This window comes from Ammodytes marinus (assembly GCF_949987685.1).
Source record: "Ammodytes marinus genome assembly, chromosome: 6".
Taxonomy (NCBI): domain Eukaryota; kingdom Metazoa; phylum Chordata; class Actinopteri; order Uranoscopiformes; family Ammodytidae; genus Ammodytes; species Ammodytes marinus.
Window position 1 is genome coordinate 24,733,964 of NC_137235.1, and position 25,292 is coordinate 24,759,255.

General features: G+C 41.3%; 1 protein-coding gene across 1 annotated transcript in view; it reads left to right on the forward strand.

The window, feature by feature from the left end:
* Positions 1–273: 273 nt before the first annotated feature.
* Positions 274–25,292, forward strand: part of chrna8 (cholinergic receptor, nicotinic, alpha 8) — a gene marked incomplete at both ends in the record, with an annotated part of 40,106 nt that continues 15,087 nt past the window's right edge. Inside the window, 4 exons of the mRNA XM_080029795.1 lie at positions 274–343; positions 13,343–13,482; positions 20,883–20,927; positions 24,260–24,369. Of these exons, the coding sequence (XP_079885921.1) occupies positions 274–343; positions 13,343–13,482; positions 20,883–20,927; positions 24,260–24,369 (365 nt within the window). The remainder of the gene's footprint in view (positions 344–13,342; positions 13,483–20,882; positions 20,928–24,259; positions 24,370–25,292) is intronic.

Genomic DNA, 25,292 nt, shown 5'->3' on the forward strand with positions numbered 1-25,292 from the left:
AGACTCAAACGCAAAGAGACAGACATCGGGTTTGAGTGCGTGTGGAAGTGCGCGCGCGGGTGGGCATCTCTCTCTCAAGCGACAAGGAGAGAGAGAGAGAGAGAGAGACAGAGATTCAGAGTGAGAAACAGAGTTAAAGAAAGAAAGAAAAAAAAAATAAAGCGAGTAGCACCAGCAGTCTGACAAAAGCTGCAAAGTTTGACATCCCCAGTGGGGCCACAGAGGTAGTCCTGCGCCGCCGCCGCCGCCGCCGCCGCCGCCACCGCCTCTGCTATGGAGCCCCTGAAATGTGCTGGATGTGTATTGATCGGAGTTTACCTGTGGGCGACGTTCTGCTGTCAAGGTGGGTCACTGCTGATGTACAGCCTTCAGGCTTCTTTCCTGTCTGTCAGAGACATGCAGGTTTAAAGAGATGCATGCAATTATCTTTTTTACATCTTTTGTCAGTGGGGCATAATTTCCATAAATATTTGTCAGAAAGATGAGCGCTGCAGTTCAGACATATACGGTGGAGGGTCCTAGGGGTTAAATCTCTGTGATATGTTTGAGCCACCTGGTTTAATATGCTATAGGCATATTGACGTGTTCACTGCACATCTGGCATGACAGGAGCATCTGGATCCATCCACAACTGTCAAAGGTATGTTCAGGAGTTGTCTGCACAATAAGACTTTTGAGACATGCCACATATACTATTAAAACATTATTTCAGAAAGGAAATAAAAAGCAGAAGTCGAATCACTGAAAAAATCTATACGCACCTATTTTTTGTGTGATGCAAGTTTATAGCACGCAGGTCAGTAGGCATGTCATTTATTTCCATATATCACTCACACGAGTCACGAGTGAGTCTTGCTTAATAGTCAGGACAACAACATCTGGTCCAGAGTTGGGAGGGTGACCCGGCAGTAATGCACAAAGCCCATAGGGAGCGTTCATCCCCTCTGTGTAATCTGCTGCTAGAGGATTGACCCATGCGTGACTCCAGTGGACCAGGGGTGGAGGATCTCAGGGGGTTAAGTCTATGTGATGTGTTCCAGTCCCTGGTTTACATGCTAGGCATATTCTGTATGTTAAAAAACAACTTTTTGTTAAATGGAGTCAAAGGCTGATATCCTATGTTTCTTTATTCCTTTATCTATAAGCTCCACCATTCACACAGGTGAGGAGGCTCCGGTCTTTATGTGTCCTCACATATTCTCTGACAGGTTGAACAGTGTTGGAAATGAGACTGGACAGACGTTGTAGGTTAAAAAGGGGATTTATCTTGAAGAAACTACATTGCAAAGACAAAGTCAAGTGAACAGTGGCTCTGAGATATCACGCGGTGTAATGGCTTAAGTGGTTGTTCCCAGATGACAACATGGGGATGCTTAACTGATAATTAATAACACATTATACAGCAGATTTACAGACTCGAAAATGCAAATGTTCCTCAGAAAATCCTTTTTGGAAACAAATCCAGTGTATAAAGTATATTGTTATCTCTTTTAACGCTCAATAGAGTCGAGGGCTTTCCTTCTTCTTGGGAGTGATACTGTATAGTCCCCCTAGACATTGGTAACAATCTCTAGGATAACATCACTAGAATGATGTAAGCTCTTCCAAGAGTACAAGGTGACATGTTCACTGATGTTCACATAATTAGCTGTTCCTTCTGTGCTCTAGACACAGTCCTTATGATCAGTTTCTCAGTTGTTTCTCAGTCTTTTTCAACAGTGGTCAGTAATGAGAATTGTGACTATGAATCACACGAGGAAACATAGGTGTACTAATACCCTTAATGTAAACTATAAAAGTGGAGAAAGGATGGGCTTGACACTTACCATCTTTTTTGTTGTTGTCAAGACATCAACATGTGGGTAATTTATCCCTCCAAAATAATCTGTAAAATGTGTCCCAGTTTATGATATAAATGACTTCGCTGTTAACACACTTTTTGTCCTTAATCAAGCGTCTATAGCCAGTGTTAGGGTTAGGGTTAGAAAACTAAAAGAGCTGGCGTTGAGTTGTTTGCACCAAATACATGGACTGAACATGCACTAATCAATATCTCTATAATAATAAATGAAACAAAAAATAGACTGTAAGGGTTTTCTCGAAGTGAGGAACCAATAATCCATCATAGCTCTGCTTTGCAGTTCCTCCTGGCTCTACTGATCCTTTTGAATGTATTTCCGCTCATGTTGTTGTTTTTGGGCCTGCACATGTACCATCTTGGTTTAGCCTCACTGCACACCACCTCATCAGAATCAAGAGACTTGAGACAAAGAAAAAATGTGGTCAGACACATTACTGCAAATTGATGCTAATGGTGGTCTGTGTCTGCTTTGCCAACAGGTTAGCCATCAAGACTTTATTACAAGATAATACGTGTTGTGTTTACGCCCTGTTCGACTACCTACAAGTTGCCATTAAATCCATGAGGAATTTTTAATTGTTAAGACGCTGCACCACGGCATAACTGGAAAACTGTGAAGTTACTCTGTAAGCAGGAGAACCAGCATGAAGCATAAGAGTTTCATTTATGATTCGTGTTTGTGTCTCAGAGGAAATCCTCCTTCAAACATATTTCCACAGGACAAAACAGTAACCTTGTTTGATATTCACAAGGAAAATAAGTTGAACCATTCCGATTCTGCTTGGTGGTCTACTGTGCTTCTCAGATAGATTCTTGGTACTGTATGTATTGATCTTTTATAGGTATTTGTGAACCAGCGCCTTTAATGTGATTTGATTTTAAACTTGCCAATATATCCAAGGTGTTCGGGACATCTGAGGATAATCAATATTTACTCTGTCAGTGGTGAGATAGTACACATGGAACTCCTCATGTTCTTAATAAATTCCTTCATCAAGTATAGCAGCATGGGAAACAACAGGTGCTTACTGTTAGCCTGGTCCAACCAGACCATCGTACTTAATTTAATTTGTACAGAAGGTCTGGAACTGCTCTATTGGCAAACGTTCACTCACTGTTGAAGTTTAAAACTATTGGATCTGCCCAGTGCCACTCTGGATCAGCCAACCAATCGCATAACGTTTGGTAGTGACGTATGTCATGAGCCGGCTTCTGACGGTGCTTACCAGTTGTACTGGGAACTCGGGAATTTCCGACTTCACTACATATTGTAGTCAATGGATCTACCGGTACCTGGCAACGGTAACTTGCTAGAGCCTTTACGTTTAGTTATTTGGATGAGAAAGGTTGTAGGCGTCCATACTTTCGCGAGCAGATGCACTGGAACACTGACTCAGAACTACCAAGTCGGAAATCTCTGAGTTCCGAGTAAAGGAACGCAGCATTCAACTGAAACTGGAACGCGACTTCGATGTCATCGTTCTCAGCCACTCGCTCTGTTCGCTGATTGGACGGCCGGAAATTTTCTTGAGCTCGAATACATGAATTCACCGCAGCCCCAGACTGACTACTGAAGGGAAAATTAAATTTGAGCGGAAGTGGCTAGCTTGCTGTTACTTAGCCATGAATATCTGGAAAGACTCATCTAAAAGGACTGTGTTAAGCATTCATTATTTGCACAACCAACATGAATGTAAAAAATTATGGGAACATCCTTCAATAATGCAATCATCTATATGCCTAGATGTAGATATGCAGTAGCTATGACAACAATATGCAAAGCCTATAAACGTGCCATTCAAATTGCAAATTACAGCCTGATGTATGAAATAAATGCTGTTCGCTCTTTATTGTCCATTAGCTACTGGCTTTTTAAAACACGTAAACAGTTATGTGTTGAAAGTATTGACAGCAGTTTCTCTCTAGTTTACATTGTGCTCGGTTGAAATGTTGTTTTGACAATGGTCCCTTGTGTCTTTTTATGTATCGTGCATCTAGACTATTTTTCTCCTTCGGCTATTCGTTTTGACCACTGTCTATCGGGGACATTGAAAACCCTGCTTTGGCATTGTCCTACTGTCCTCAAGTGTCCTTCTGCTGCGAGCAACAAGCTGTCAGGGCTTGCCCTTCAAAGCTTCAATATGGTGCATACTAACTGGGGGAAAGACCCAGATAAGTATTGGCCAAAGGCAGTGAAACTTTGGATAGTTTTTCCACAGCAGTTCTGTACTTTACAATTTGTCAAATTATACAAAGGCCTGCAGAGATACTAATGGGTGTGTGCTGTGTTACATTTTATGACTTAAGATCATGCAAGGTGTGTGTATGCTGTGTTCATCCATAGTTACTGTTGGTCACACAACAGTAGTTTGTGTTAATATAGCATTTACTCGCGGCAGGTCACATAGTAAACGTGTTGATGTGTTGATCTTCATACCTGCAAACTCGTCGCTTTTCGGCGAAAATCGCCGTTTAGAATCAAAATATATGACCCACGTGAATCGTATAGATCCGAAGAGTTTTTGTTTTTGGGAGGGGGGGGGGGGTAGCGGCAGCTGCCAGAGAAGTCAGCCAGCGCTTCCCAGACTGGACTGTGTGGGCGAGTTACCGTAGTGTGAGACAAGGGAATATCGTTATCTTGGCAATAAAACATCTTTGGTAGACGTCATGAGTATTGTCCAATCAGCGTTAAGATCGGGCACAAGCATCACTGCTGCCGCTGTGTGTTCAGACTTTAGAATTGGCTAAAAGTCTCAGTCAAAACCCTTTTGATAATAAAAAATTAGAGGCTTTGATTAAACACTGTCAATGCTTCAGAGGTTAGTGTAACAGCCTACTGAAACAGAAACTATACGGAGGGACGCAGCTCACTGTACAGTCCCTTTATTTAGTCGCGCTGTCAGTTTGCCGACATGGCTCTCTGTTAAGGTACGAACACACTGCACATCGCCGCGCGGCGAGTTTCAATAGAAAGTCAATGTATTTCGAGCGCCGCCGCGCGAACCGGCGGCCGGCGGCCGGCGGAGAGCGGATCACGCGGCGCGGCCAGGGGCGGCGCGGCGCGGCGCGAATGGGGCGGCGCGGCCGCCGCAGAAGTTGAAAATATTGAACTTTTCGCCGCCGGCCGCCCCGCGATAGCCAATCACCGTCGTTGAGCTCCTCCCGACGTCACTCGGGTGAGTCTGCTGAGCTACAAGACACGTGAAACCTGGCTGGCGGTGCAGTCGGGAAAGGAGGGATAAAGGGAAAAAAGAAGGAAAAGACAGAGAGAGAGAGAGAGAGAGAGAGAGAGAGAGAGAGAGAGAAAGTTCCAACACATCGATAAAATGTATGACAGCAGTTTAATGAGACACCTTTTAGTAAAAGGAGCAAGGAATAGACTCACATTATAGAAGAGAGAAGGAGAGAAAGCCAGGGAAGATGTACTGCAGATGAGTGGGTTGTGTGTGTATGTGTGTGTGGGTGTGTTTACGAAGCTTGGGTGGCAGGTGGCGGGGAGAAATGTGTGAGAGGTGCAGTGAGACCAATACAAGGGCCGATGGCAGAGATGATGAAGGCAGAATAGCCTACTTCAGAGACGCTCCCAACAAAAACAAATCAGTGAGGATGACGACGATGATGAGAGAGATGTAAATAGCGGGAAGAAACTGGGCGTGCACATTCAATGAGTCATCGGGCGGCGGCCGGCGGCGGACACAAATGAGCCAAAATGACCACGCGGCGCGGAACCTGCGATTCGCGCGGCCAACCGCCGCGCCGCGCTGTGCAGTGTGTTCGCACCTTTAGACTCGAGACATAGAAAAAGATCGCGGAAGCCGTTCCCGTAGACAAAGTTAACAGGCAGGATTTCCCCGACTGATTTCATCCATCAAACCACAGAGTTTTTTCTGAGCGGCGTCTCACTCGCTCACTGGGTCTCCCGGGTCCCGGTGATTTTCACCGTCACAGCGATCGACTCGCTGCTTTGCTGGGGCGGAGACTTTGTGTGAAGGTGATTTAACATCACGGTCGTAGACGAATGTTATAACTTTATGCTGCATAGTTTGCACTGCACTGTTGACCCACACAGGACTCTTAAGTGAAGCTGATAGTTTAATGAGCGCACATTGCAGAAATGAAGTGTCTGCAGTGCGCTCACAATCAGAGCCGACCGACAGCCCCCCCCCCCCCCAATTTATTTATTTTTATTTTTTAGTTTGTGTGTTTGATATTAACATCATATTATTATATCATACAAAAATAATAATACAATGTTTTGATCTAGATAGCCTAGTTAATAGCCCAATAATTTAATCAGTTCATCTGGGAGGTAATCCAAGTTTAACTGATCACGTCACGTTCACGTCCAGTGTGTATTGAGTTTATTTAAAAACATTTGGAAATGGGGCTCAGATGCCCATGCACTGTATAACCTATTTCAGCCTCATCTGTGGAAAAAAAGATAGCTGGACAACAGAGTTCTTCTGCTTCATTCCTCTCACTGCATTTAAATGTATTCATTATATTACAGAGAAATATGTCCCTTAAAAGAAAAAGCACCAAGCCCAACCCAGAGGACCCTGCATAATATTTTATTTTAAATGAACATTTTAATGGAAAATCCAAGAAGCTTCTAATTCATCCGACCCAGTGTCTCCAACTTATTTGTTCACACAAAATTCCTCAGATTTAGCCTCTTAATTTCCCTCTCAAAGTGCACCAGATTCATGCATTTCACTTTAAAAAGTTTTTAAAAAATCTCCCGGGGGGGCATACCCCCGGACCCCCCTAGGAGGGTCAGGATCTCAGCTGGCTATTATTTTCACCCAGCTTGACATTGGAGGCAATAGTGGAGAACTCTGGTTGTGTGAATGATTTTTAACAATAGCCAATCGTTTGGACAGCGAAAAACACCCGACCCCCCTAGAAGGGACGGGTGTTTGTCACCTTTTTCACCTCCTATGAGTTTGCAGGTCTGGATCTTTTCACATATAAAAACATACAGATAGCTGTTAGCCTACAGGGAACATAACCTCAATAAGTGCTCCATTAGGAACAAATCACAGATGCCAAAAGTTCATTCCTCTAGAAATTGGGACAGCAGGATTATGACTAATAAAAAGCACTTACTGTGTCTTTGTGTATCAAAGATGTACATAAAATAGATAAAATGTATATCCAGATGTAAATATCTGATATAATATCATACTATACCTAGAATCATGTTTGGGGACCTGTTTTACTTTTAAATACATTTACATTTAATTGTATTCTGAAAATGCAATGCTTCTTTTATTAAAGGAGCACTCCACTGATTTGAAATAGGACCAGCAGCCAACAGGGCATGCTTAGTAAAAAACTCATCCAGGTAAAAAACAATTGTATAAAACCTTATGTGGTACTGGGAAAAATGACCCTGAGGATGTGACGTCATCAGCCTGTGTGGCAAACTTTAGGATGGATTAAAAAAATACAACATCCAGTTGCATTGTGGGAAATGTAGGATCCAATGTTTTGGGAGCCTGACCAATTGTAGGTGCAAAAAGTTAAGCAACCCTACCCTACCCTCTCCTTAGCTATGTAATGCTGTTACCCTGCCCTCTAGTTAGCTATGTATTGATGTATTACCCCCTTAAGGACATGCATTGACACAGTTGGGAAAAACGTATTGATTTATCCCAGATTGCCACAGTCGAAAAAGGGCATTTTTGAGATTTAATTTGGTTTTATACCTGGGGAATACTTTATGTCATATCTAGGGCTTATTTTGTCTCAATGATTTGTTACACATGTGAGTGTCTTCGTCTGTCACAATGTCAATGAGACCACCATGGAAAGAGACAAAGTCTGTTAAAATGATTTTGTAGGCAGCAGTTGCTTACACAGATTTACAACTCATAAAGTGAATCGCCTGTGTGTCCTCTGCTGCAGCTATGAAATAATCCCTTTTTTATTTCTTCAGAATATAACTGAGCTTTAACGATTGACCGCCGAATGCAGCCCCCAGTGGCCTCTGAATTAGATATATGAGAGGTCACCAATGCAATGCTTGAGATATGTTCTAGCCATGTGAAACGTATAGATGCCTTCAGGCCTTGTTATAGAGCTCTCTATGTATCCGTGTATTCAGAGTGTCTGTCGAGGTTATGGATCATGTAGCAAATCAGTGAGTGCTTAGTTTATTGCTGAAAGTTGAACAAAAAAAAAACAATGGTTGCAATGTGATGAAATATAGCAGAGGATTGGTGGTAGGTGTGGTTTGGCCCTGGGAGACTAAGGCCGCAATTCTGTCTGTCATAGCTCCGAGGGACAAGATGAATGTAAAAGGATGAGGATAAGACCTCTCATTGAGCTTGACCAATTCAAACTAATTCAGAGCAACTGAACACCGTTGTGTGTGTAGACAAAAAAATCGTCTAAAAAAAAGGAAATTCTTTGGGACTGGATAACTGATTAACAAAAAGCAGTTATATTGAATATTTGCTGTTAGCATTATGTTGATTTTCAGCACAGTGTTACTCCCACAACTCCCCCCAGCCTTTTCAGAAGAACAGTCAGGATTCAAATCATCCTCTCAGAGATGAATTGTACTTACTGTACTTACACCTCACAACATACTTGTCACAGGCCATTGTCTAGCAGTCATTCACAAGAGCAGACTGTGCTTTTTCTTCACTCACTTGCCATCTTTCACCTTCCATTCAGCTATTCATTGATAGACCATTATTTGTGTAGCACTTTTCAACAACGATGTCATACAAAGGGGCTTACATCAAACATAAAATACAGGGTTCTCAAGAGCTTTGGTCTCACGCAATGCTATAGCTGGGTAGACAGAGGCCGGGTTGGCTATTAATATTAACATTGATACAGATTTAAAAGGTACATCTCAGTGTAATGCAGCCTGGGTCTTTTTCTGATCTGATTAACTACTCTTGGTTATGCTAATTTGGCACTCACCGCCGCCTCTGTTGTGGAGATTTGGGAGACATGGAGCCTGGCAAAAATAAAAATAAAAAAGTGTATCTTTGGTAATGGTTTTAAATAAACTTCAATTTTAAGCCAGGCCAGGATTGTGAGGATAATACCATATCTGCAACTCTTTGTACCTCTTTTTCGCTTCTAGCCCGTTATGACATGGTGTGACAGTTTGCCCTACTCTAGGATATTTTGCTTACAGGTTGTGGGGGTTGGTTAATGGATTTTAAGATGAATGCACTGCCATTATTTTTTTAACTTAAACACCACAATGCATGATGGCTTGACTTTGCAAAACGAAATAAAGTTCAGTCATACAAAATAGACATACATTAGGGCTGTCACAATTAGCATGTAAAGTGACATCAACATAACGTCGGCTTTCTGGCACAATTTAACTGTCTTCCAGAACGTGGGCTGATTTACCACGCAAGCACACACAGACACCGCAGACTGCAATCAAGTAGTATTCTGGAAAGCAAAATCTGACCAGAAATTATATAATCTAATGTCATTCACATATGGGATAAAACACACATTTATCCATTGATTCTGGTGTAACACCAAATAAATGCCATTCTATATATTCGCTTAGGGGAATAGCAAAGGGACAGCCAAATGTTTTCGTATGCTTTTAATTATTTTCAGGGAAAATTAGAATTTTTCAGGCATTTTTCGAATGGTAAAATCAATCGTGATTCATCTTGATTTACCCCAGCTACCCTGTGATTAACCGTTATAATACTTCCAAGTTTTATGGGACACAGGCACACAATATATATATATATATATATATATATATATATATATATATATATATATATATATATATATATATATATATATATATATATATATATATATATTTATTTATTGTGTGCCTGTGGAATGTCATATATATATATATACAGTTTTGCTGACGTTGAGATGGAGCCTGGAGGTTGTTGTCCTTGCACGGAGACGTTAGGGCTTTGACCTCCTCTCTGTACGCCGTCTCGTCGCCTTGGGTGATCAGGCCGATGGTGGTCATGAAGCCAGAACACTTGATAATGCTGTTGAGTGTCACGCCATCTCGCATGAACAGGGTGTACAGGAGAGGGCTTAGCACGCTGCCCTGAGGGGCTCCGGTGTTGAGAGTCAGCGTGGAGGATGTGGTGGTGACTATCTGCACTGCCTGGGGTCTGCCCGTCAGGAATGTCAGAATCCAGTCACACAGGGAGGAGGTGTTTTACCCCGAGGTCTCTGAGCTTGATGAATACTGAGCTTTTGTCATTTAACACTATTTCCATAATGGGTTCTTAGGGTCCAGGTGGGAGCAAGCATTGTGGACGGTAAAGGGCGATGGCGTCCTCTGTTAAACCGTTTGCCCTGTATGTGAACTGAAGGGGGTCCGGCGGTGAGTCAGAGATGGTTATGTGTAACCGCTTTGAAGCACTTCATGACGATGCTACTGGGCAAAGGGATTTGGGCAAAACTAGCCAACAACCTGCTGGATGCATCTCAGTGCAGTCTACCGTATCTGTTAGTAGTCAAGTCTTTCCAAATATGTCGTCTAGATGTTTGTCTTGGCTCCTTTTTTGTGATACATTGATAAAGTGGAAGCACTTTTTCTGGCTATGTAAGACCTTTCTGATAACAAAAAAAGACGGGAAAGAACAGCTCTAATCCATATCTTTCTCTGCACTGTTGCTGCACTTCATTGATAATCTACTCTTTGATTTGTCTTCTATTTAAGCGTATGTTTATCTTCTATGTTCATTTAAAAGAAAATCTTATGTATGGGTCTTTTCTCTATGCCTGTTTCTCAGCTTGAATCCTTAAACAAATCATTCAGAATTGTACCCGACTCTCTGTGCTCTTTTCAGTCTTATGGGCAGGAGTGTTCGACGCGGAGCATTGTTAGTTAAAGGACAAGAAAAAACCATTGTAAAAAAATCCATATGTTGCAAACAATGGAAACACCCAGGAAGGAAATAGGAGGATTTACTCAAATAATTGTACTCCTGCAGTATATCCCAGTTTGACAGCCAATCAGAGTGTGTTATAAATGTGCTCATTTATAAAGTGGCTCTGTGACAGGGCTCTTATACCGTTAAGCCCAACTCTGTTCAGCTTGTTTTGGCTCGACTCGCTTCACTCCATCAACTGCCAACACTTTTACCGGCTTTACCACTCTCACCCATTATGCAGACTCCCTGTCACGCCAAGATTTAGGGATGCCCTGTCTGACACCTGCCAGTATCCTCTCTCTCACTCTCTCACACACACACACACACACACACACACACACACACACACACACACACACACACACACACACACACACACACACACACACACACACACACACACACACACACACACACACACACACACAACACACAAACCAAGCTGTTTTTGTTTATGTTTGCCTCATTAGGTAATCACTCATTCACTCAGTCATTGTGGGCACACTCACGTCTTGGTTGTCACTCCGTAATTGCTGGAATATGTTGAGAAAACATCTCATTTGGACAAGGGTCACTGGGGAGAGGTGGGCTGAGACCTTGTTTGGTTCTGGCTGAGATGAGACACTGACAGATGAGGGTCTCTGGACGTTTTTGTTGTGCTGATGGCAACCTTGAAGTGAGGGGAGAAGCTGGCCCTCATATGTATCAGAGGCTGGGTAACTAAATACTACTGTGTTCACAATTGTTATATTAAAGGAGAAGTAATGTATGTATGTATGTATGTATGTATGTATGTATGTATGTATGTATGTATGTATGTATGTATGTATGTATGTATGTATGTATGTATGTATGTATGTATGTATGTATGTATGTATGTATGTATGGTTCTTTTAGCAAACTTCCTGTCAGCGACAATTAGCAGTCCCCCTCCCTCATCCATCATGCCACAACATTAACGCAAAGCAGTCTTCAAGCAGCGAGTTATCTACGGTCATCTCAGATCTGTCAGTGCGATAAAACCATAAAACAGACATTGGGAAGGATTTTTACCTGCGCCATCATTGTAGGCGCATAAACATTCACCCCTCTGTCGCTCTCTGAGCATGCACGGGTAGAGAGACGTGCCTGTTTGTAGCGTTTTCTCTTCTGATTGGATTGTTGTGGGATAACAGAAAAGTTTCTCGCCGATTACGTGCAGAGCGGAGTGACTGAGAGACCTGTGTTATGAAGCACGCAGACTATATAAGTGATCACTGTATGAATATATTTAACACCTATTTTAACATATGTATAATGATTACTTCTGCTTTAACCTTGGTTACGTGTGAGTAAACAAACCATGTAGTTATGGTTGAAAGAAGTTCTTTGTTCACCTGTTCACTGTGTCAGAATAGGAGATTATGGAGTCATTGACTTTTGTTGTGAGATGGTCCTTAACAAATCATAGCTTGCCGTCATCACAACTTGCATGATGCAATTGGGAAGGAGAAATAAAACAATGGTGTCCTCAGCTGTGTGTAAGTTACTGACTGTAGTGTGAGCAGAAAAGCCTCTGACATCTTTCGGGTCCTCCTTTGCGCCTGTCATGATTACAGTACTATGGCCACTAGAGGGCTTTGTTTTTGATGAACGCAAACGTGCATTTTTGGGTTGCTTGCGCTAACGACTGACATTATGGTTCTTTCTCTTGTTTGTTTATTGTTTATCATTTTCTTTGAGCTAGTTTGGTTTAAATGTTGTGATTTGGTAATATGATGTGTTGAAAAGTGGTTTTATGACTGCTATTATTGTGATGTGTGTGGACCCCCTTGAAGAAGCTAACAGCGACCCTCAATTAGAATATAGTATTAGAATATAATAATAGTATTCAGGGGTTAATTAAAGAATGTTTGTGGGCTTTGAAATAATAAGACTCCAACACCAACACAGTTCAGGGTTGTGTGAGGATGACGGGGACTTGATTCGGCAATATTTTACTTGAGATGACATTAATTCCCTTAGGCTTTGTTGAGTTACATTTTACCATGGTGAAAGAGAAACTATGCTAGCACTGTTGTGCCAAAGAGAAGACACTTATACCTTTGTGATCGACTGCGTTTTCATTTGCATCGGGGACCGTGCTGTAATATTCATCCATTTTTATTGTTTAAGATTGATGCCTTGTTGTTCAGTGTAAACCTCTTGATGAGGACTAATGAATACACGAGAGACAGAAACAAAAGCACAGCCGACACAATTACAGCTCACTGAGTCAATTATGTGCTCATTACGAACAGCATATTGTGACTTAATCAGGAGTTCTTCAGGGCTTTGGTTGCAATAATAGTGTTGATGAGATTACAGGCATTGATATTTGTGGGAGCATACTTTGAATGAATGTTTCATAACACTACTGGGTTGATTGAGTCTTTGTTGAACGCTGTGAAGGGTAGAATTGGAATTTGTCAGTTCCTTCCACCATTGTTCTCGTAAACCCCAGACTATCTGTCATCCTTCCCATCATTTAATTTATTATTTCTTTCTTTCTCCCTCTCTCCTTTACTCTTATTTTCATCCAACCTCTTTTTCCCAGGTTGTCATGGCGGTGTGCACCAGCGAAAGCTTTACAACGACCTGATGGTAAACTACAATCGGTTGGAAAGGCCGGTCCAAAACGACTCTGCACCCATCGTTGTGGAACTCGGCCTCACACTGCTACAAATTATCGACGTGGTGAGTTTGTGTGTGTGTGTGTGTGTGTGTGTGTGTGAAAATGTATGTGTTTTGAGAAGGCATCCACAATGTTTAGAGATGATAGAACAAGATATACACAGACAGGAATTTGTATTCTTGGAGGCATCACAGAGTGAATTACAGAAGGTCAAGACTTACTAAGTGAAACTTTTTGCATTTTAGATGTTCTTCAGTATTCCATCTGATTTATAGAGTATACAGTGACTGTGGTGCATGCTGATGCACAAACCTTGTGGTTGCTGCACTTCATCTTCCTCTGAACTTAAACTGTTATTCCAGCAGTGGCAGCACCCAGCCAAGTGAGAGTGAATGTCTTTGAAAGAGCAAGTTCTTTGTTTCTCCCCTCAATCTCTCTTTTTTTTCATTTGGTGGCACTTCAGGCTCTCAGATACTTGTTTCATTCCACAAGAAAATGAAATCTCGGCGTTGAGATATGCCCTCTGACATTTTTGCTCTGTTTTTCCTCTGAGCCTCTCCTCACTCTATCCCCCTCTTTAACCTTGTTTTCCATTCTAAATCTCAAATGTGTCTACTCTAAAGGAATAGTTCAACATTTTAGGAAATTGGCTTATTTGTAATATAAGAGGATCAATCCTACATTCATCTGCCTGTTTAAAATGACGCTACAGCTAAGTGACATGTCATCTTTGAAAATATTAAGAAGAATGAATACCAAAGAACATCAATTTGAGTTCTAACAGGTTTCTGAACTGGACTATATTTTGGCCAGGTCCAATGAATTCTTAAAGTCTTTACTGGTTGCTTGGCAATCTCACTGTGACCATTACTGTGTGTACAAATAGAATTTGAAGCACATTTAAGAGGTGGCACGATTGCAGACAATGGTGAGACACAAGTTCATGCAAATTTACTGTGGGAGTTGAACATCTTTTAAGTTGAGCAAACAATGAATTAACCCAGGGCTTTATGAATAGGTTTAATACGCAGAGACAAAAAGGAAAGGGGGATAGACAGAAGAGAACTGGAGTCTGCTGAGTTTTGAGTTCAGTCAGAGACATGAGCTGAACACAAACAGACACATATGCACACTCCCTCACAATGCCGGTGCATCTGTGGTTAGCTTGCTTACAGCTACCGTCTGTGCTGTTGGTACCTTGGCCATTTGGGATGAATACACAACAATCTGTCTGAACATACAGTACCTACAAGAAGTCACTGCACCCAGGCAAAAAATAGTCAGACACATTACTGCCCATACAACTACAACATGGCGTTTTAACAATTCACTTTTTGTTTGGATTGCAATTACATACCAATCATATGAAAAAGTTTGGGAACCCCTCTCAGCCGGCATTATAATTGACTCTGCTTTCACAAAAAAAAATATAAAAGTGGTATGTCTTTAATTTACCAGGAACAGCTAAGTACTGGGATGTTTTCCAAACAAAGATTTTTTGAAAAGCAGTATTTGGTTGTATGAAATAAAATAAAATGTGAAAAACTGGCTGTGCAAAAATATGGGTACCCTTGTGGTTTTGTTGATTTTAATGCCTGTAACAGCATGTAAAACTGATGAATTTAAACACAAAGTTGGTTGGATTATGTTGTTAAGCCTTGAACCTCATAGAAATGTCTGTTTAATCATGAGAAAATGTATTTTAGGTGCCTAAATGCAAGTTGCACTTCTCTTTGACTCTCTGCTGAAGTGAGACAGAATGGGATCATCAAAACTGCTCCCAAAAGATCTTAAAAACAAAGATTATTCATTATCATGGTTTAGGGGAAGGCTACAAGAAGCTTTCCAAAAGGTTTCAATTGTCAATTTCTACTGTAAGGAACGTTGTCAGGGAATGGAAGGACACAGGCACAGTTGCAGTTAAACCCAGGTCTAGCAGACCAAGAAAAGTACAAGAGCGGCATATGCGGCGGATTGTGAGAATGGTTGCACACAACCCAAAGATCACCTCCAAAGACCTGCAAGAACATCTGGCTGCAGATTGTGTATCTGTACATGGTTCAACAAATCAGTGCAATTTGCACCAAAACATCTGTATGGCCAGGTAATGAGAAGGAAGCCCTTTCTGCGCCCACGCCACAGATACAGTTGCATGGAGTATGCAAAAGCTCATTTAGACAAGCCAGATTCATATTGGAAGAAAATGCTTTGGACTGATGAGACAAAAATTAAGTTATTTGGTCTTTATAAAAAGCAGATGTTTTGGTGCAAATTGCGCTGAATTGTTGAACGATGTACAGATACACAATCTGCAGCCAGATGTTCTTGCAGGTCTTTGGAGGTGATCTGTGGGTTGTGTGCAACCATTCTCACAATCCTCCACCTATGCCGCTCCTGTTTTTTTCTTGGTCTGCCATGCCTGGGTTTAACTGCCACTGTGCCTGTGTCCTTCTATTTCCTGACAACGTTCCCTACAGTCGAAATTGACAATTGAAACCTTTGGGAAAGCTTCTTGTAGCCTTCCCCTAAACCATGACAATGAACAATCTTTGTTTTTCAGATCTTTTGGGAGCTGTTTTGATGATCCCATTCTGTCTCACTTCAGCAGAGAGTCAAAGAGAAGTGCAACTTGCATTTAGGCACCTAAAATAAATGTTCTCATGATTAAACAGACATTTCTATGAGGTTCAAGGCTTAACAACATAATCCAACCAACTTTGTGTTTAAAGTCATCAGTTTTACATGCTGTTACAGGCATTAAAATCAACAAAACCACAAGGGTACCCACATTTTTGCACAGCCAGTTTTTCACATTTTATTTTATTTCATACAACCAAATACTGCTTTTCAAAAAATCTTTGTTTGGAAAACATCCCAGTACTTAGCTGTTCCTGGTAAATTAAAGACATACCACTTTTATATTTTTTTTGTGAAAGCAGAGTCAATTATAATGCCGGCTGAGAGGGGTTCCCAAACTTTTTCATATGACTGTACATGTAAATGAGTGTGCTTCAGAGGTGTAGATGCATTGATTTAAAAGAAAATGTGGACAGAACCAGGCTTCCAGTGTTTCTGCTAAGCTAGGATAATTGGCTCCTGCTGGAGCCTTACATTTACCAAACAGATATAAAAAATGGATAATATTCTCCTCCAACTCTCGCCAAGGTTGTGAACAAGCGTTTATGTCAAAATGTCAAACTATTCCCTTAAAATATTTAATGTACACTCCAAACTCCGACCCAATGTTCTTTCTCATTTTTGTGAATTACATTTAAAGTGGTTCCTTGGAAGAACAGCCTTGTTCAAAACAGTTCGGTTTCCCAGGGCGTCTGAGCATGGCACACCCACATAGATTCACCGAAACCCCATTTAAGCTCAATCTGGACTCTCTGTCGCTCATCACTCTTTTTCACGTCAGACCCTCAGCTCTTGAGTCAACACTTCAGTGGTTTGAGCAGACTTTCTGTCACATCTCATTCTATGACTGTGCTGTTTCCTCCAGTTCCCCTAACTCATGCACCTAGCCTCTCTGTCAAACCCACACACAACCGCCTGCCTGTTAGCCTGGACACACAGCAGGAGCACCCATCCACAAAACCCAGGCCGACAACCCGTCACATCCCTTAGTCAGCCCTGTCATAAGACGTGCATGTCTTCTCATGATCACTACATGGTGGTAAGAGCCGTTGGGCTGTAATATAGGAATGCCATTCTATTATTCATATGGCCGAGTCTCTTACTGCAGCACATACAAAACAAAACTTGAATGTATTCTGAGAGCTCGGGCAGACGACAGACAGACAGAACACAGAGTGAGGACGTGAGGCAATCTCAAGGGAGAACATATGGCGCTCTCTAAACACCATGTGACGATACCATTTAGTATTATTAATATTATATTATTATATTATATTATATTATTAATATTATTAATTTGGTTAGGACTGAACGGTTAAGATGCGTGTTTGCCATATGCAGTATGTATGTGTTTTTAACTTCATCGTTAGCCGACTCAATACATAATGGACAAACTGCCAAGACCATGTGAATTTAAGCTTACCAGGCAGTTATAAATAATATAAAGCTAGTTTTGTGTGTTTGTGTGTGTGTGTGTGTGTGTGTGTGTGATGTGGCCTTTGATTCTCCCATCTGCTATACCCTCTCTAACTAGGGAACTGGGGCAGGTTGATGCCCTACCACAGACACTGGGTTCAACAATACCATGAATAATGGCACAGACACACACACACACACAAAGACACACACACACACAGACACACAGACACACACACACACACACACACACACACACACACACACACACACACACACACACACACACACACACACACACACACACACACACACACACACACACACACACACACACACACACACACACACACACACACACACACACACACACACACACACACACACACACACACAAAAAAACTAGTGACTGACTGGTCACCATCTTCTAGGAGCACCATGAATTAGCCTTGTGTACGTGCAGAGCTTTAGTTACAAGTTTTACTTTACAATTAAAGATGTTACGTACAAAAAATATGATGATCTTATTCAGTTTGATACCCTGTTGATGGTATGAATAGAAGTGTTCAAATTAGCTCCACCTTAACCAACTACAACAGTGAACAACTACTACATATGTAATAATAACCTATAGGGTCATTTTTTCTGCATTGTGATATTTTTAATTTGACTCTTAGAGTAAGTATGTTCAGTGTCTTGCTCAAGGACACTTTAATGTGGACAGGATGAGCTGGGATTGAACTGTCAACCCTGTGATGTAGTGTACACACCAGTCGGCCTTGTGCCTACGACTGGAGTGTGATATTGCATTAACAACTTTTCATTATGAAGATTCACATGGGCTTTCCTTTTAATAAATGCTGCTTTTCACAATATAGGTGGCAGCTTTCTGCTTGTGTTCACATTTGGTTCTTTCAACCCTGTGACAGAGCTTAGTGGAGATACATGTCTCATTGTGCTCCTGCTAAACCAGACTGTGATGGGCACACCCTGTTGTGGTGCAGCAGAAATTTGACCGCACATGTCTAACCATTCAAACGCGAGGGCATCTTGTTTATCCTTCATATGACAGTGTCCTGTAAAAGAGTGGTCTTTCAGGATCACTGATGGACATCTAAAGTGAAATCAAGTACATGAAGCACAATGGAGGATTTTGAGATACGATTCATTATTTTAGGATTGCCTGTTCCCTATTTAGTAATTGAATATCATTGAATCAACGAACCAATGACCTGGACTGAAAGCAAAGTCATAGGAAGATATATTGTTCCCCTTCTGTCGACAAAACTGTATCAATTTTACAAATCAAAAGCAATTTCTGGAACAATATACTGTATATAAGAGATTTACAGCAATGCACCAATTCAAATATATGACAACATCTTTTTGTCCTTCGCCATATGATGTCAGATTGATGAAAAAGAAAAAAAAAATACATTGTAATGTCTGTCTGCCTGTCTAAAACCAGTCCGGGCAGAACAAATGTATTAACGTGGCACTGATAAGATTGATAACACCCTTTTGCAGCCGAGCGAAATCCCACAAAACACAACACAACACAAAAGAGAGGTCAGGCACAGAACAGAATGGGAACACAGCAACCTCAAATCCAAAGCCACGTCTCCATGATCGCAAGCCCGATCACACACAGACCAAAGGGACAGAAGACTGTTGCTTTGTCAGGCACACAATGGGCGGCTGTTCTATTTCAGCGGCGGTGAAAAGAGGGCTGTTTAAAAGAGGGGACATATCAGAAAGGACAGGTCCAGATAAGATTAGAGCGTGGGCAGAGTGAGGTAAGAGGTGGGGGGGGTGGGAGGGGAGGGAGGGAGGGTGAGAGAGAGAGCAGTGGCGATTGAGGGAGAATGAATTTTCACTACACGAGGAAAAAAAAACTCCTCCAGTTTGCTTTGCTTGTCTTTTGAAGTGGACCATAAAGTAAATTCTATGTGCTTTAAGGATGGGGCTCAGTTCCCTCTTGGACACAGCGATAGTTAGTTGATTAAAAGGTTAAATTAAGCGCCCCCCCCCCCTTTTTTTTTAGCTGAATCAACACCTCTAGAAACAGGGTTTAATCAGACCTAACACTCACTCTATTTAGGCTGGATATAGAAACTATGGAGATTGTGTGCAGTGGCTCAAGAAAGGCTTATGCACTATATTTGAATATAATGGAATGATATCAGCTAAGAATACTGAACAATGTGATAACTTAAATCAGGAACACCCTTCTCTTCAAAGACCGTTAAAAAGGATCATAGTGGTGGTTTTGCAAGAATTATCCCGTTAATTACAAGTTGTGTGCACTCTACAATACTGCCAAGCACTTTGAGAAGCACTGATATGGCACCGTGGGCTGAGAAAAGTACTATGGCAGCACTAAATCAAGTGCCTTGTGCACAGTTAAGGTCAAGCCTACACACACTCCTCTGACCGTCACACAGCATCAGTTTAATTTGTCAGGCTCCAACGCTGAAAGTTTGTCCTCGGAAAGTAAAAAAAAACAGAATGAAAGAAGTGAGAAACTGACATAGGAAAGACAACTACACAGTGGACTAGGTTGGGTTGGATGGAAAATACAAATGAATATACAGTAGTGTACACTTGATTTTATGATTTGACTTTACCACCGTAAAAAAATGAAAGGAAAACTTTTCAAAAGGTTGAACTCCCTTACAATAAGCAGAACTTGTCGCTGTCATGTAGGATTCTTTAAAAAGGACTTTGTTTGTTGTCTGTTTTTCTTCCTTGTGCTTCTACTTGTCTTATTTTAGGAATGTTCTCATCCTCCCTTTATTCTGCTTCTCTTTCTGTCAATCCAGATTCTTCTCATTCTACCTCCTTCTCTCTCTCTCTCTCTCTCTCTCTGACCATTTGACTATGACCTGATGCATGTGGAACACCATACGCAGCTGGAGCGACCGAGTCCATGCATTTCTGTTTTCATGACGTTGATATAAATAGCTGTAAACTTATCTCTTCTACGATCCATCCTGCACTTGTCACTGTCTACTTCCAGTGCAACTTATTACTCTTGCTTAATTTGTCCTTTTTTCATTTTTGTCATTATGTATATTGTTAACTATTTGTCAAAAGGCTAAAAAAAACTATGACTTATGTTGCATTACATTAAACAAATCTCTCCTAAGAGTAATCAAATCTGGAGCGTCTCATTGTCATTCAGTGAGCGTGCCAGCTCTGAGTCATCTGGGCTGCAGTTCACTGCCGATCTCCCCCATAATCTCACCTCGTGTTTACCAGACATGCTCCGCTTATTTTTTTGTTATTTCCTCTCACCCTGCAGAAAATGTTCAATCACTGTTTGCCTACAGTCACGTCTAATCGTCTAATTGTTTGATCATTCTCTCCCTCTCTCCTTCTCTCCCTCTCTCCTTCTCTTCCCCTCCAGGATGAAAAGAACCAAGTGATGATCACAAATGCCTGGCTGCAGCTGGTACGTCTGCTCTCCGAGCACCTTTAGTGTGATAATTGTCTTTCAGTATATTTTTGGAAAATGTGTGTGTGTGTGTGTGTGTGTGTGTGTGTGTGTGTGTGTGTGAGGTATGTCTCCTGAAGATTCTACCATTCATATTTCAAAATGTGCTCCCATCTAACAGATAATCCAATTTATACCTTTTTGTTTGCATTTTGAATTTTTAAAAGGTAAAACATCCAAATGTCTTTAAAGTTGGAGTCAGTGATTGTAGAGAATGCTTGTTGTCGAAATCTCTTTTTGTCAAAATCAGTGAATATCTCCTCATGATCTGCTACCTGTACTTACCGTGTGTGCGCTGAAAAAAATCCAGCGTTAGCACACAGCCTAGGCTCTGTAAAATGGGCGGTTACTAGCTACGGTGGCCCCCCTTTGTTTACACACCCATTTACAGAGCCTAGGCTGTGTATTAAAACAATATTTTTTTTTCCAGCACACACTAAGTACGGACAGGTAGTGGATCATGAGGAGATGTTAACTGATTTTGAAAAAAAGTGATTTTGACAACAAGCGTGCTCCAGAATTGCATGACCGAACCTTTAAATGCAGAGTATTGTTCTTACGGCCCCATGGTTACGGGAAGTTAGAAATGAGATAATGGTACAAGAATTGTGCATTACAATGCTCAGGAACTTGTTACATAAAGCCATTCATGTCGGTACAACAGCCTCATTATCAGAGCACTCCCCTGCCAGAAGAGCTCTTTAAGGATGTCCCAGCCCAGTGAGTCAGATGCTGACTGGCTAATAAGTTATGAATTAATCAGGTATTCAGGAAGCCACCTCTTTAATACTGGCATTCACTATGGCTAAAGGTGGCTTTGCAGATGCAGCAGATTTTCGAAGGAGACTGGAAAAGTAGTAGCCTAATAGCTCACATAAAGTCAGGCTAGAGAGAAAGATTCAACTCCGCTTCACCGTGGAGGATTTTAGGATTACAGGTTTACCAGGTAATGAATGTCCCACATCCGAACGGAGAGGATTTCATGTGGTTTTATCTGTGAAAAAAATGTAATGAGCTTTGGAATGGGTGTTACTTCAGTGTCTTCCTCTATAGCAAGTTATTCAAGCTGATGAAAGAGTGATCTCTAAAGGGTTACTCCACCTACATTACCAATAAACAGTTTTTGTCAAGATTTTGAGATACAGTTTGTCTTGGATATATCCGTCTCTACAATGCAAGTCAATGGAGTTGTATTTGCGGTGCACATTACACAGTCATTATGGTCTGTACACACAACCACTGAGACACATTTCTATTTGTGATATTGAATTGGGCTACATAGAGACAACTGATTTGATTTGATGTGCCTATTCAAAGAAACACGACGAGTAGGATATTGATAATCATACCACGCTTTTAACAGTTTTCCGTATGATAAATAGCCCACTCTTACACCTTCTCACAGTGCTTTCTGTGGATTATCAGAGTAAGCAGCACACTATTTCTAGAAAGACATCTTTCTGTTGAACATTGTAAATACATTTATTCAGTGCTGTGAGCACCACAAACTGAATTTCTCTTTACCCTCCATTGTTATGGTGAAAGATATTGCAAAACCAGGGAAATTAAGTCTCAAATGTAGCATGGCTTAAATCCAGAGGTGACCTAAATACAGGTGCTTTACATGTAATCATGTGGAAAAAAAGTGAAAAAAATTAAGCTTTTTTTTGTTGCAGTGGTAGTACAAATGCAAGCACAAATAATAATAAATGACAAAAATGTATCCTTCAAGCCTAATATTGAATTGTGTGCCTGCTTTCTTGAGCCGTTACTTATCTTGTCTGTGTGATGTATTAATACACTGCATGTTTGCACTCTAGCCCCTAAAACGTATCATGCTAAGTCTTTCACACTCTCTTAACAAGGACTCAATTTGTCTCAAATTAGTGACGCTTTCTTAAATTGCTGTTATGTAACTCACAATCTATTCTTAGACAACTGTTAACTTACATAGCCCCCAGTGTTTTCCTAATCCGTTCTTGTCACACTATACAAAGTTACAGGGCTGTTATCAGTTTTCTTGGCTGTTATTTATGCATTCACAGCCAACACACATGAAAAGAAGGCTCTGTAGTGGCACAGCCAAGGCCAACATATGACAAGTGAAGTGATTAAGTCATTAGCTGCGTGAGTGGAGACATATGTCAAAAGGCCCACAGTAGACGGATGGCATCTCTGTAAAGCGCTTCATATCAGACACCTTCTTTACATGATTTTAGGTCGACTGCAAAATCACATGGACAAAGACAGATTTGCACAGACAGGTTTACATGTTCACATATAGAAACAATCCCAAGAGCACATTCAGCAAACACACATCTCAGACTGTCCATGGTTCATGCACGCAGACGTACAGATATGTACATATAGGCATACACAGATGTGCTCGGTGCACTGTAGTCACATTCGTGTTGGGACTGTGTTTGCCCCATAGAGGTTGTGCCCTGTGGCTACAACATCTGAGGGCCTCTCATCTATAAGCGACCTCTATACGTATACAAAAGACACACACTTATGTACACAGAGAAGGACAGTACAGTAACATACAAAAATGAATGTTCTTACATGCCATACACACTTAACTATGTATACCATTCCACAGATCACACAGCATCTTGCTTGATATTAAAAGACAGGACAAGACGTGCAGAGGCAGCACACACTCACTTTTTGCGCTCTTAAAACACATTGCTGATGTTGCTAAGTTAGCCCCTCGCTGAATATGGTTCCGGGCTCAAATGTGTGCGCAAGGGGTCAGTGCCAACAACGCTTGGCTTGGTAACAGTTTCTCTGCCAGCCTTCATTCTACAGTGCTGCAGACAAAGCGTAAGAGCCAGCAGCTGTTGGAATATTAGTCTGGGTAAAAGGGAGCATGTTTGACTTTAAGGCTGAACATGAGTGTGGCCCTGCATTGCTGTCGTGTCGTGTGCTATAGGCTACATTTGAGGTTTTATGAAAATTGCTCTGCACAGATGAGAAGTGCAGTTTGCGTTTCTCATCTGCTGTCAGAGCGGAGAACATTGCCCAAATGCCTTAGTGCAAAAACAAGATATCATCGACGACAACAACAAGTCAGCTTGCCCGGCTGGGATACAAACCAAAAACAGATAACAGTAAAGAGCTCTAAATTTGGCATTCATCTTTTTTTATTTCAACACCTTTTTTATTTATTATCTTTCCTGCTCTGCCATTTTCCTGCTGACATTTTATAACAATGTGTTTTGTCTTCATATCGCTACCAGCTTCTTTAAAAGTTGACTCCTCTACTCTGGCTTTTCTAATTGTTTCAGTATTGGCATGACATTTACCTTACATGGAACCCGGACAACTACCCCGGGGTTCAGAACCTGCGCTTCCCTTCTAGTCTGGTGTGGGTCCCAGACGTCCTCCTCTACAACAGGTAGGGTATGCTCATAACTGTTCTTTCCATCAAATTGCTTGGTCTCTCATTTTGCTGTGTATTCTCTCCTCTTCACCGCCACGTAATACTACAACAATCAATGCATTCTTCTACTGCCTATGTGTAAGTTCATTTTAAGACACTGAAACAACCCCATGCTAATATTGAAATACAGAAAGCTAGTGGATAGAATTATAATATTTGATGTAATTCTACTGTGCAGGCCCTCGGAGTCCCTCTACGTTTGCTCTGACAGTATGATTTATTATCTAACCAAGATCCATTTAAAATCATCCACATAGCGTAGTTTTACTATTACGAATTACAGTGGTTATTTAAAAAAGTCTGTTGATATTAAGGAAGGGATGAAGAAAGTCAGCTGAAATCTCACTTTTGCTGGTAATTACAGTGGCTCCGGGCCACTGGCATGTTCGGCAGAGTGGTTAATATGTCCCTATTCTGGCCCTTTCATTCTATTTAGCATTATTCTCCTTATTTCCATGTACTTTTTCCTCTTCTCGTCTGTTTTCATCAGTCCTTCTCTGTTATTCCCCTGTTAATACAATTTTTATTTTCTGTAATACATGGGCAGACATTCGTGGTTGCCTGCGCTCTGTTTAACCAATAACACAGTGGGAAGAAATTGTCCCCAGATGTAATTTCACTCTTGGTTACAGCCTCGTGTAATGAGATGATTGAGCCACAGTTCCTTTTGGGAGGACACACAGCATAACTCCCAGGGGGCTTTGCATCTGTTCCCTGACAATGAATGGGCAGCAGGAAGCATTATACTTGTGAAAACACTGTGCCAAGTCGCTGGAAATGTCAACAGATTGGCTATTGTAAAATCCTAGGTGCATCAAACTTTAGAAGAAAAGACTATATGAAATGTTGGCCTTTATTTTGACGTTATTATATATTTT